Source organism: Strix aluco, chromosome 3 (genome assembly GCF_031877795.1).
Source record: "Strix aluco isolate bStrAlu1 chromosome 3, bStrAlu1.hap1, whole genome shotgun sequence".
Lineage (NCBI taxonomy): Eukaryota > Metazoa > Chordata > Aves > Strigiformes > Strigidae > Strix > Strix aluco.
This window is the reverse complement of record NC_133933.1, coordinates 53543352-53557132: the sequence shown is the minus strand read 5'-3', so window position 1 is coordinate 53557132 and position 13781 is coordinate 53543352. Positions and strand designations below refer to the sequence as shown.

Genomic DNA, 13781 nt, shown 5'->3' with positions numbered 1-13781 from the left:
CTCTTCTGACCCCACAATTACAGTTATTGCTTTCTGTCCATTTATTACTGTGCTACCAAATGACCTCCACATTTGGATCATAAATCAGCAAGCTTCCAGATCAAGTACACTTAATCTTGCAAGAGCAGAAGAGATTGTGAGCTATTGTAATGCCATAGTCAATTATAGTCTAAGTCTCCCCTTGAAGAAGTGGGTCAAGAGATCTCAAACTCAAACTGGGGAGAAAGGGGAAGCAACAGGCAGACTGAGAGCTTAGCTGGTACTGTTGCCCACTTGATTTCCTAAGGGTGTTGCATTCCTTAGCAGCAGTCTAGCAGCACTTGCTCAGAAAGGTGATAAATGTTTTTCTGTCTGAAAATATGGAAGACAGACAGCAGCTAATGCTGCAGCAGCAGCCACTGCAGCAAGACAGGAAAGGCCATGCCATTCCCAGTCTTACTGGGGTGGAACACAGAGGACAGTGTGTGGGATCAGAGCAGCAGATTTCTAGTGGCAGAATATATCCTACCATTGAAAAGTTATTAGGATTAAAGCAAATTATGAAATTAAAACCAAATAGGTGTTCCAGAATAACAGCATGTAGAGACAAGCCCTAAAATCTTATAAATCAATTGCAAACACTGAGCTCTAATTTCGGATTATTATTAATTAGCAGAGCTGGCACAGTCCCATTCTTTTATCCAGTGCTACTTGGGGGGGGAACCATTAGCTCCATGAGGGTATTCTGACTCAATAATATAAAAATCTCCCTAGTCTCTTTAATTTTGAATTATTCCAGACACCACCATCCCAGAATGGCCATATGCCAATGTGTCTCAGTATTCTGTGCCAGAGGAAGAGGGTAAAGATGAGCAGTTATTTATTGCAATAATTACTCATTTCTTCTCCTTCAGGTTCTTCCCCACCCCTCCATTATTTATACAAAGAAACTGTATGTAAATGGCTTGATAAACAGTGGTCTGAAAGACACAGGTCACAAGCCACTTGGTGGCACTCCACCCATATAAACTTTTTTTTTGTCACTCAGCACACTGACAGGCTGTGGAACATCCACCCCAGGCCAGAGTTCCCCATCCCTTCAAATCCCATGGAAGATGCTTTGTTCCACCCCTTCCCCTATTTGTAGAAACCTGTACAGACTGCAGGAAGCATCACTGGTTTAAAACCTAATCAAAGTAAGTTAGACCCCACTTCTCACCTGCAATTCACTCCCTGTGCTACTCCAGTATGAAAGAACTTGAGCCTTGTCACAGTGAATGGATAGGGGGAAGAAAAGAAAGGTAGAAGGAAATACATGAGAAAATCTGGTGCAGGCAGCTACCAGGAAACAGAAGATAAACTCTTGTAAATGGTGTTCCCTAGGCAGGAAAGTTAAGACAATCAGCAGCTAAGGAACAGTGATCAAAGCAGCAGATGAACAAACATTTCATACTTAGGAAGTTCAAACTCACCTGTAAGTTATCTTCTCCCCAGAAATAAGATAACAAAGTGCTAAGATAATCAGTTACCCTTATCCACTTGTTATCTCACTACTCATTTATACAAAAGTCTAACACTTCTTCTATTCCAGGAGACTGGGAGGGAGAGAAGATGATCACTTTTGTGACAAGACAGCAGTACTGAAGGGACAGCTTTATGCATTAGCTTTTCTAAAACAACAAGTAGCAGTAAGGACTAGTTTTACCCATTCAGCAGGGCATGCCCTATAAGCATTTTCTTGTAGGCCTGATACAAGATTTAGCCATCATGCAACAAGGAACACAAAGATTAAAGCAAGTCTTTTAATTGACCATCTTATAATTGCTAGAAGACAATATGTAAATATTTACTTAGCTGAGCAGTGAGAGCCCCGAATTCAACCCTGCCTACCATGGCAGGAATACTCATTCTCAGCCAAGTACCCACACCCCCTTTTCCTTGGAAGGGGAAAAGAAGTGCTAGGTATTAGGATCCAGAGGACTCTTGCCTGAACTCTGTACATACAAAGGATAATACCATTTACTTTTTCAGCCTGTTTTTGCTTCATGGTATTACAGTAATAAAATGACACTCCATACTAAAATTTCACTTCAGGATCTGGTATCACAATATGATAAACAAAACTTTTCAAAATGTTGAAGGGACTTATTGCCATTTGGAACATGTTTATTGTTCAAAAACACTGCACTGAAATGAAATCCATCACATACATTCTTTGTCATCTATATCTGTACATCAACGTAACTTTCAGGCAGGTCATGCAGGAAAAAAAAAAAATCACTCTCCCAATGAAGTCAAAAACTACTGAAAGGCACCTTGTGTCCTTCAGACTCCAAACAAGTTAAGTTTTTGCCTGTATAGGATTACATACAGCTAGAACAACTCAAACAGTAGGAAAAAAATAAAATCCATTTATAACTTTAAGAGCAGAATCAGACTTTGTTACCTTCCTTCATTCAGTGCTATGCTTTTGCTTTTCTGAGTCTTCTTTAAATAATGTTAATGAGGTCTCTTTACTGAGACAAGGCATGCAGTAAGGGAAGAGGGGTAACTAATCACTTCCAGCCTGCCTTTCTACACATTTGTTCTTGTAGATTAGCAAGCTACTGCTTAAGTTAAAAAAGAAGAGAATAGGAATGAATGCACCCAAGTTAAATGGCTTTTAAGAATACATTAATACATGGAACAATGATACCACCTACAGTTCTGTTTACTGACCTCTGTTCATGTTGATTTGAGAACAAGTTTTGTCAAACCATCACAGGCCACTTTTGTAGACTGTTAGATAAAAAATTGGTTTTCAAATATTGCTTGTTATTTGGATGACTAACTCTTTATTAAAAGGGTAGTTATTAAGAACCTGTAAGGCAGCAACACTTTAAATGCGATGGTTTAAATTGCTGAATAATACTTTTTAAAAGGCAATGTAAAAAAATTAGTAGAAGGATTCTTGGTGGGGTCATATTCATAATGGGTGTTTCTGTTTTATCCCCATTGTAATTGTCACAGCAACTGTAGATGGCAAGTCTTCCTTGGTTCTAATTCAGGATGAACGCATTCCCTGGCTTATTTCAAGTTAGACATTTAGTTCTTTTTCTCCAGCCTGCCAAGAGAAGAACAGCTTTTGTAAGAGTGAATATTGAACTGTAATTGCTATAAAAAAATCTGGACTTACAGTAGAACTTTAGGAATAAAGGACATTTGGCCAGTTATTTATGCAAAGGCAGGTCCACTTGCAGTTTTGTTCAGTCTCATTTTTTAAGTTTATAGTTCAGAAGCCTTCATCCTCCCACTGCTCCACATGGATTTCTTGGAGCAGAAGAGAGAAAAGCCATAATCCTGACTCATCAGGATTGCTCGGGGCAGTGTCTGCACTACTTGCTACACAATGAGGGTGTGAGACTGCTTGCAGTCTGTTCCACTGTCACACTCAATTGGATCTACCCCATATATAGAACAGTCAGCTTAGAGAGGTTTTGCTTGATTTCTCTTTCAGACATACAACCTCTTCACAGTTTTATGGATGTTTCCATCTCAGGAATTAGCTACAGAGAGAGACACATGCAGACTATCAACATAATACATGAAAAAAACCCCAACATAGCCAGCAGCTGCTGAAAGCCCTGTCTACATCCACGACCATAAGGGTTTTCAGCCTTTTCTATCTGTGCCCCTCAGAAGCTTCAAAGGAGGTCCAAGGCAACAAGTCAGCCTACTGACAAGCAGCTTGTTAATAGGTTTGCAAAAGGTAATTAAGTTAAACAAGTTCAGAAACCATGCAAGGGTTTGCACCACAGCTAAAAGGCACTAACAGAGTATTCCAAGAGCCATCAGTTTATGACTTGCCCTTTTTAAAGCGTGACTTGCCTGTATTTGATCAGTCGTCCTCCTTGAATAAGTTGTGCAACTTCATTAGTCAAGTGGCATGCGAAAAGAAGCCAGTTCCTTGGCTGCACTTTGTAGGCAAATCTCATGAAAGTTAAGGAGTAACAACACAGTGCTGCAAAACATGATAGATATCATTAGTAGATGATTTTTAGTATCTGCATCTTGTTGAGGCTTTATTTTCATACAAGTGGAGTGTAATGACAAGTACAATGCTTCTTGCTGCTTTTGAGTTTTCCAATATCCTACAAACTTTTCCACTTTGAGGATCCAAAGCAGGAAAACACACAACAGTGCTCATTCTTGCTACACACAAAAACCTACAGGGCTGCAGCTTTCCACAAAACCTCATTTTCCTCATATGTTTGCCTGTGATGCAAATGAAGCCTTTTTAGTTTATTACCTAAACTCTTGGCCAGAGAATAAGAGTTAATCCCAATGAAACACGGCTTGTCCTATATGATTATTCTGACAATTTCTAGGACAGTATTTTTAAAAATACTAATTACTTAAATACAATTTTTGCTGGGAACATTCTAAATGGACTTTAAGAGAAGGATGTTTCCATCCCCAGGAAATCACAAACATTCAGAAGCATAAAGCTTTGTTACCTGCTTTCCAGAAAGATGAAAACAAATTTTAATCTACCCTATCATAACTGCATTTAAATACAAGAAATTACAACCCAAAAAATCACTAGTTTTGCAAAGTTCTGACAGGCTTAAAGATGGAAAAAAATTTGTACATACACCACCCTATATATACACTTGTAAAAACTAAAAAAGTGTCTCAACTTTGCTAAGCTGGGTAGCTGCCACCAAAACACTATTTGCAAAACAATTTCGCTATACCAGAGACTATTTGAACAAGCCTTCCATCTTGAGGAAGCTGATTAAGAGACTGAATTATTCTAAGCACAACTTAGTGAGCATGAGGCTACAAATTTCCTTAACCCAAAGGTATTTGGCTTTGGGGAGAAGAATTACTCAAAATTAAGCTAACTGAGTTAAGGAAGAGACACAATGCCAACATTAAGCTACTAAATTAAAGCTATCAGATTTATGATCCTAGAGACTATACATGCTCCAAAAAAGGTGGAAAAAATATTGCTTATGCATGTAAAAAGAAAGTCTCACATTATTCCGTTAAGAGTCATGCTAGCCTCTCACAGGCAACTGCTCTGCAAGGAGTTAACCTCCCTCAGCTGCTTTTTGCACTCTGCAGACCAAGCATTATCATTTCTTTGCTCCGTCAGTGTTGATATTTAAGTCTCACACTATCCACAAGGCATCATTGTTCTTAATACAAAGAATAAAGTTGTGTGAAGAAATGCGTTCTGAAGCAGTGTGTGCAGTAGTATAAGATACCAAAAGAATTATACTTGGAGTGAGCCTGGTGATCAAAACCGCTAAGACTCAAGACCCGCCTCCCTCCCCCCAAATTACTGGAAAGCTCTCTGAAAGAGAGCTCTGCAACTTTTCAGTACTTCAATTTTTAAGTGGCCTCTGAAGTTACATAACAAGATATGTGATATCTGTATCTGTTTTGATCACAAGTTTGCAAGCAACTAGTAACATACCACTGCTTGAAGGACAGAATCTGTGTTCTGTAGTCAGTTTACTGGCAAGAAGGTTCTCAGGTCTTACCAAATGTCATTCGGCCACTGATTATTTCTGGAGATTTCTTCATGTCATTAATAGCAGCAACAGGAAGTCCCCAGTTGGCAACTGGCCCCCAAAAGTGCTGTAAAAAGGGAAAAGGAAAATAAAGTTACACAGAAACACAGATTTCCTGCAGTATTCTTATAGTTTTCCTTAGCCACACAAAGCTTCAGAGGACAGGTTTAAGGGTAAATTTCCAAGACAAGACAGGGACTACTTTTGACATAAGGGAGAAAAACTAAACCCTTCTTTTAGCAGGATCTAGTCTTCAAGGGGGAAGGAAAAGAAACCCACTCCAAATCTTCTTGCAGACCAGAGAGGAACTACTGTAAGGTCATTGAAATGCATTTTTGTGTAATTATACCTCAGCCATCACTAAACAGTCTGATTGGTATAGTCATATAATAACCTCAGATTTACAGCTCTGTGCAGACAATTAGCATTCATCTCTTTCAAATGAGGCTCCTAAAAAATGTAATGAAAACACAAGGACTTGCTGAAGTGAAGGACTGGAACTGTTTCCACGTTCTGCTGAAAATGAAGAAATACTCAGCAAGCATCTTCTTCCAAGTGCTTACACCATCTTTTTGAAAGAGCAGGGCCATGCAACAAAACCAAGTTGTAACCTAGAGCTTCATCTGCAGTTGCTGAAACAAGTTAGTGACTACCTAAAGCTCAGTGATTAGACAGATATAAGGGCAGAGCCATTAGCTACAGGTGTGTACACAGATAGAAAAACAGAGACAAGTGGAAAGAATTAAGTCAGAAAACCCTGACAAGAGCTCAATTTGATGGCTATTGTCTAAAAGACTGCAAACAGAGAAAAACAGCATCATAAATCCGATTTCCACTACTGTTATGAGTAACAAGGCTTGTTGATTGAAATCAGTTGATTTCTTTCCACAGAGGACGCACACGGTACTTGCATCAGCTTCTCCTAATGGGAAACTAAGGACGCAAAAAGTAACTTGGCCAGATATGGCAGAAGATACAAAACTTGCAAGAAAAAACTTTGCGGATGCCAACTATATCCACTGACACTTCCCCTAACTGTAACACTGCAGATACTACATTGATTTGCAATTGTCAGGGGATATTTGAGTTTCTTAGTTTTAATTCCAAGATACTCCTGCCACTCTGGATACTAGCTTGTAACACTACAGTAAGATTAAAAGTCACACTTGCTTCCTGCAGATCTGGGTTACAATACAAGAAACTTAACTAAAAAAAGTATAGAAAAAAGTGAGTTTAAGTTGTACACGCTGTTTTTATAGTTTAACCTTAGTGTAATATGCAAAACAATATTTCTGCAAGCATCTACAGAACATGCATTGGTCCAAACTCAGATTTCTAATAAGAGTATTTTGAAGAGTGCAATAAATGCTTTTGTTTACTATACTCATACTGATAGGAAAATTGACATCTGTAATGGTTAAAGCCTCTCAAGCATGTCAGAGGTAACAGTGTAACTGTGAAGAGTTGTATGGCTACATGGTATTTACGCTGTACAGCCATGGTTAGATAGTGTAAAAAAAATGTACCTATAATACCATTCATGAGATGTTGCAACACAACAAGAACATTCACAGAAAACTCAGCAGCACACAAGATGTTGGTTTAGAGGCTTTAATGCGGGTATTTAGATGGTTTTAAAGGACAATAAGAGGACCAGAAACAAGCATCTAGTCACAACTGTGATTATCTGCACAGTAAGACAGCAAGACAACTTGTGTTAGCATCACCACACTAAAGCAGACTGGAAAAGGTAAATGGTGAGACAGTACATATACTTGGTGAGGTTTTTACAGTCATTTCAGGAATCTCATTTAAGCAACTGTAGTTTTAGAAAAAGTCTTTAAGGCTCCAAGCTTGATTTTTTGAATCTATGAAACTATTATAGCTTTGAGAGTCTTAGTGATGACTTCTGTTTTGAAAAGCAAATCAAGTCAAGTTGCCATTTTTTCTTAAGTCAACTGGCATTCAAACATAAAGAAAGAATACACTATAGACTTTGGACCACTTCCAAGCTCAGGCTGCACAAGCTTGTTCAGTTTACATCCCAGCAGTGCTGCAGCAGTAACTTTCCTCTGCTGACCAGGGAGGTAGATTTGGAACCTTCTCATTTGAGATGGTTATCCATTTTTAAGTGCCTGCAGGCAGGCAGCCCTTTGAAGTTTCCACACACAAGAATTAAACTACACCTGTACAGTTTGTCTTTGGTCTACACATAACAGCACGTCTTCCATAACATTATGATTCACAATATAACAGGCATAAAATACCCACTCCCAGTTTCAGGAGCAAACTGAAAGGCTGAAGGAAAGAAGAATCTGTAGTGAGTGTTATATGGTATCATTTATTGTCTGACAAAGCTGGTTAAAAATAAGCCACATACTTTGGTTATGTACCACTATTGTTGCTATGCAGAAGAGTAGCTCCAGATGGGTCTGATCTTAGCAAAGATTATGGAAAAAATGAAGCCCCTTTTATTTCATAGTGATTACTTAAGGAGACACTCTGAAGGAGCTAATGTTAACCTCAGACTTGCAAATAAGTATTACCAGTCCATCATTGCTGGAGGTTCACAGTATGCTTTTCAGATGCAGGCAAAGTCATAACGGTGCTGAAGCAAAAAGACTGCAAGTTACTGAAGTTAGGGAGAACTTGAAAGCAGAAGTCCCCTCCTTTTTCTTACCGTACTGTTCAAGTGAGCCATCGTTGTTTTCCATTCAAAAAGCACATACAAAAAAGAAGAAAAAAGCGTTAGTTTCTTTCATAATCAACATTTAGAGAAGTGTACCACAAACAGAAGATAAGTCAGGAAACTGCTGTGGCATTAACCTTGATTAACATAATAGTATTAAAAATATAATTTCCCTCAAGAGCTGTCATTGTTACAAGTGTTTGCTGCTCAAGTATCTTTTTCCTATCAAGATAAAAACCCATTATGGTCTGTGGAAGACCTTCATCCCCTGTAGACCAAAGCCTCCAAGATCCCAGACAACTAGTTTAAAGGGATGTCAAAAGCCATTAAAGTTTGACAAAGCTAAAGCTACAATTCCTCTGCGGAAGCTTTGAAGAAGGTGCTTGGAATTCTCTGTATACCTAAGTAGGTCAAACCAAACATTGCCAGAGATCTTACTGCCACTAAGCTCAGGCTAACTGTGGCTGTACCAAACATGAGCTATAACACATTTTCAGTTATCTAACATATATGACTGGAGTGTAATTGCATGGGATTCATTTAAGTGATCATCTAGGTACCAATTTATGTAATAACTTAAGGATCTATGTATGAAAGCTAGACTACAGCATATATTTAGGACCGTTTGTTACTATACCTTTTAAAATGCTTCTGAACTTTTAAACATCATCTTTCTAACAGATACTGATAGGACTTGGTTCTGAATTATGACTTCCAAGAAACCAGCTACTAACAGAAAGCCTACTGCTGATAGATTGTCTCTCACCAACTGCTGCTGTCAGCTGCAGAACACTTTGTAACAGCCACTTCCCTCACACTGATCTTAGATCTGGTTTACAAACAACTATGGTAAGGGAACAGTCAGGTCTACTTAGGAAGTCACACTGGATGTGCATTTCAGAGAGTCTTTGTTACAAGCCACAGGCTGGTTCAAGATGCTTTGTTAGGGTGTCCTTGACTAGTGTAACCACTGGTTTTTGTTTTCTTATTAACTGAACTGCAGCAATAGTTAATTGAAGTTCACAAGACAAGTGCACACTTCAATTTTTTCATAAAACCTTAACTAAACAAGTTCAGATGTGTCTCCTGGCACAATGTTTTTATGCCAACAGAAGTCAGCCTTCATTTTTAGAGGGGAAGTTGTTTTCAGGCAAGTGAAAGCCTAAAATAGAATCAAACCGATGCTATTTTAACAGCATAGGCAGCTCCAGCTAAGGCCTTGCAAGGTTGTCCTCACATTCACATGAGACTGGAACAGTTATTACACTCCTAGAAGAGGACAGATCAAGGTCATATAGACTTTTCCAGAAGCAGGCATCCAGCCCCAAAGCTCTGCAGCCAACAGAGCTGCAACAAATGCACTACATCTAACAGCAGGGATACTGCAGCAAGTGCATGCACCTATTCCTGAAGTGACTCCATGTCAAGTTAGTAGTTTCCAAGAACCACATTCAATCCCTTGACAAAGGGAACACTTTGTACTAATGTTTCCAGAACTGTGGACAACAGTTGTTAGATTTACTCAGTTTCTCTGTAAGTGTCTAGACATCACAAGAGGAACCAACAGCTGATCAATACCTTATATTGTTACTATAATGAATTCCAAAGAGCAGATATTGGGGAAGATTTGTTTTTCCAAAGTTTTCACATGTATTTTCCTCATACTGGCAATGAGGGTATTAATAGGCCAGAAACCATTCTGCAAATATAGATGAACTGCCAGCACTCATTTCCCCCTCACTGTCATCCCTTAAGTGGAAAGGGTATTACCTTTCTGCAAAAGTTAGGCTGTTCAGTTCTCAGAGCATACAGGACAATGACAGCAGGCACCATGTCCTTCAGTTTCTAGCACAGACCATTTTTTTTTTAAGTTCTTATGTCCTTGTGTTTAAAGATTTACTAACAAGGAGAACTGAAGATCAGCCAATTCTCGTTATATTACTGATGCTAACTCTTCTAAAGTTCATTTCAATTAAAAAAAGGTCCTAGACAGCCTATGTCAACATAAGAGCTCAAGCTTTACAAGGGATGAACTATCTATTTCAAAGCCATCTACATTAACAAAGTCACTATATTTGCATTACTGCTGAGTCATCAGGAAGAGACACTTCAGAAGTACCCCAGAAGATGGCAATCCCCATGCCTACTTCTCAATTACCAGAAAATTTTGGGACTCCTTGGGATTCCTTATGTGACTAAAGCAATTTGGGCTTCTACCACAAGAAGATGCCAGAGCTTGTCTGGGGTAGCCTATAGGTCTCTCTCAAAAGAGGAAGCAAGCTGTTTTACTGTATGATTTTCAGAAAATATTGTTTTAAATCATTAACATAGGAAGTAAGAGGACTCAGCTGCCTACTACTAGTGGCTTACATGATACAACTTTAGTGACAGCTGACATTTTTAGAATCTGTAGAAAAAAATGCAGCTTCAAATTCTCAATGTATAGAGCTACCAAGCTTTCATATGCTAATCAGCTAGTTTTAAATTAACATTACTGCTCCATTTACAAGCAGGAAAAGTCTACCAACAGTTTACATTCTTACTATGCTTACTTTAAAGCATTAAGACATGGTTAGGGTAAATTTATATTTACATGATTTACAGTCATTCAGATCCCTATTAATCACCACTTGAGAGAAGCCAGACATGAAACTGGCAGAACAATTAATTATTAATGACAGTTTTAAAAGCAATTTATCTTGTTTCTTTGTGCAAGATCCAAAAGCTAACCCATGATGTGCAATTCTAATGCCAGGTATATTCACCTGAGAAAAGCAGCATGCATTCATTGCACTTGCTTTCACATGTATTTTTTCACAAAACATGCTTTCATGTTTTCAAGTTATGAAGCTGGAACTGAAGCTACTTATTCCCATAGATGTCTGCAAGTTTGGATTGCCCCAAGCCATAATAATGGAACACTCAATTCCACTGCTTTGGGTAGCTTCAGTTATTCTATTTAGGGTCAAGCAATTTAGAGCACAACACTGGTATTGCAAACAATATCTCAATTCATCATTTCCCACATTTAGAAAGCCTTGCTTCACAGCAGTGATTAGATGCCGATTTTTAGAACAGATACCATAGTCTCAGAGCTTTGAGGAAACTCTTGCTCTATGAGCAAGGCAAGGGAATTTTCTTCAGAATAGAGTCTGTAGTCTGGGGAAGCAAGAGCCTTCAGCAAGGAATAGAAAGAGATAACAGCTCTAAACAGTCCATTTCTTCTATGGAGAAGAGGGATTACAGTCTTTTATTGACAGTTATCTAAATTTTAAACTCAACATAAAGCAAACAACTTACACACTCATCTCCTAGTAAGCAAGAAGCAATGCTGAAAGGCCATACCAGATGGAGCAACTGACTTTAGCCCTTTATGACACACCCAGTATCAGAAGTACAATTAAGCAGGTATCTTCATATGTAACGAGGCAGAACCCATCCCACAAAGGTAGAATCCTGTGCAATGCTTTTTTTTTTTTTCAATACAGCCTTATTCATATAGCTTATTTCAAGATTAGAACTAGGATGAAATACACCTGAAACGTTTATTTCAGCTGCTAACTTTTCAGTCTTTGGTAAGGAGACACTTTCAGTAAGTAACTGTGGTGGTGTTAGGAAGTAACCACTATCTCTTACAGATTTTTGTTTTTATAATTACAGACTACTGTTTTACTGACCATTTGCATGCTCCATACCAATTCTGGCACAATTAGTTAAATGTTAACATTAAAATGCATCTATCAAGCTTACACAACATCCTCAAAAGGAATCCACATAGAAGCTCGCTCTGACCTTTCTTCATTTTGCTTCAAGGATGTTCTCTTCCTTCTCATATTTTACTCATCTTACTGCCCCTCATTTCTGTGGAACTTGATATTGCAAATGCCAAACAACCCCTTCTGCTTACCGAGCCTTTATATTACAAGCCCTCTTCCATTCAGGCTTACACCACCTTCTGCTACTTTAACCAAGTTTCTCAGATAAACAGATGTCCTCCTACATGCTTGCTCAACATCAAACATCAGTTGCAATAGATGTAGGTAGAACAGCAAGCAATAGCTATAGTGAAAGGTTGCTCAACCACCTTTATTAGAAGGGCCCATTTTTATTTGTTTAGTTTTGTCGAACTGTTTGTCAGTCAAAGAAACTTCAGCCTGCCTACTCGAGACTGTTCTTGTACAGCAGTTCAACCAGATTTAACCAAGCATTCTGCAACTGTATCTTGTTATTTCAGTTCAAGATGCCATACCCCTTACCACAGCACACAAACTGAAGTTTGACAAAAGTATTGAGCTGTCTGGGAGGTGACTTCAGCCACATTCCCATGAAAGCGGGGCTCTAACAAACCTCTGCAAAAAGTACCTATCTGCACATACTCAAAGTTTTAGCTAAGTGGTCTTGAGACTGCATCTGTTACCAAGCTCGCTTCTGCCCACAGCTGAGCAGAGCTCTCTCCGCCCTTGCTGCGGGCAGCGGCCAGAGTGCCCCTGCCCCGGCTGCCCCCTCCGCCCGCCCGCCACGGGGCAGTGCTCCGCGCCGCACGAGCCCGCGGGGCTTCCCCGCCGGGAGAAGGAAGGTCACGGAGCGGCGCAGCTGCCGCGGCAGTTTCAAACCGCGTCGCTTCGCTTCAAGGTCAAACGCGGTTTCCCCGGGGTGGGGCGGGCGGGAGACTGACAGCCCTGGCACCCTCCCCGAGCCGAGGCGACGACAGGCGGGCCAAGGGGCCACAGGCGCCGTCACGGCGTGGTGGGCCCCGCGCCACCACCCCCTTGGCACCTCCGGGCCGGCTTCACCCTCGCCCAACGGGCGCCCGCCCGCCCGCTCCCTCCCAGGCTCCTCGTTCCCCCCACGCAACCGCCGGCGACGGCGAGCCCGGCTGGGGTCAGACGACGCCGCCCGGTCGCCGCCGTCTCGGTAGCCCCGAGGCTGCGGGGGACAGTGGGGAGCGGGCTAGGGAAGGGGCGCCGGTCCCTGCCGCCCGCCCGGGCAGCGCGGCGGGAGCGGCCGCCCGAGGCAGGGGCGGCCGCGGCAACCGGCGACAACCCCCGCCGCGCGCTCACCTCATCAGGTAGTCCCTGAACTCCTTGCTGCGCACATAGTCCACGGCCTTGCGGCCCAGCGCCCCCGCCATGGCGGCCCTCGGCGGCAGGGAGCGCCCAGCCCACCCGCCTCACGCACTGCCGCCACCGGCACCGGTGACAACTCCCCCGCGCCGCCGCCCGGCGCCCGCTTTACGGCAGCGCCCGCGCCACCGCCCCCGCCGTCACCACGGCGCTCTCGGCGCCTATTGGCCGCGGCGGCCCCGCCTCCCTCCTCCCGGGCTCCGAAACCGGGGGGATGGTTATGGGGAGGGGGAAAGGCAGGGTGCCGTAAAGCAACGCGGCGGGAGGAGGGGGGAAATTGTCGCAAAGCGCGACGAGGAGGGTCGCCATCGGCTGAGCTGCCGGCATTCCTCTGCAGCCCGCAGGGGAGAGCCGCGGGGCGGCTTTCCGAGCCGCTATTGGCTGCAAGGCGGCGGCTGGTGGCTTCCGATTGGCCGCCGAGGGGACGCA

General features: G+C 41.7%; 1 protein-coding gene across 2 annotated transcripts; it reads right to left on the bottom strand.

The window, feature by feature from the left end:
• Nucleotides 1-2124: 2124 nt before the first annotated feature.
• MPC1 (mitochondrial pyruvate carrier 1) lies at nucleotides 2125-13460 on the bottom strand. 2 transcript variants are annotated; one of them, XM_074818608.1, is made up of 5 exons: nucleotides 13290-13460; nucleotides 8221-8224; nucleotides 5511-5607; nucleotides 3847-3979; nucleotides 2125-3082 (listed from the first exon to the last, which is right to left on the bottom strand). In XM_074818608.1, exons 1-5 carry the CDS (start codon nucleotides 13358-13360, stop codon nucleotides 3064-3066), a joined length of 324 nt encoding a protein of 107 aa, XP_074674709.1. In that variant the 5' UTR covers nucleotides 13361-13460; the 3' UTR covers nucleotides 2125-3063. The 2 variants fall into 2 exon arrangements, with proteins under 2 accessions (XP_074674709.1, XP_074674708.1); XM_074818607.1 differs by lacking the exons at nucleotides 8221-8224; nucleotides 13290-13460 and adding an exon at nucleotides 8087-8206.
• Between the last annotated feature and the right edge of the window lie 321 nt (nucleotides 13461-13781).

Bases quoted from the DNA above. Each gene is read 5' to 3' on its own strand.
- MPC1 (XM_074818608.1), bottom strand. From the start codon at position 13,360: ATGGCGGGGGCGCTGGGCCGCAAGGCCGTGGACTATGTGCGCAGCAAG. The intron at 3,980-5,510 runs GTAAGACCTGAG...CATGTTTTGCAG, and splicing joins CAGTGGCCGAATGACATTTG to CACTGTGTTGTTACTCCTTA.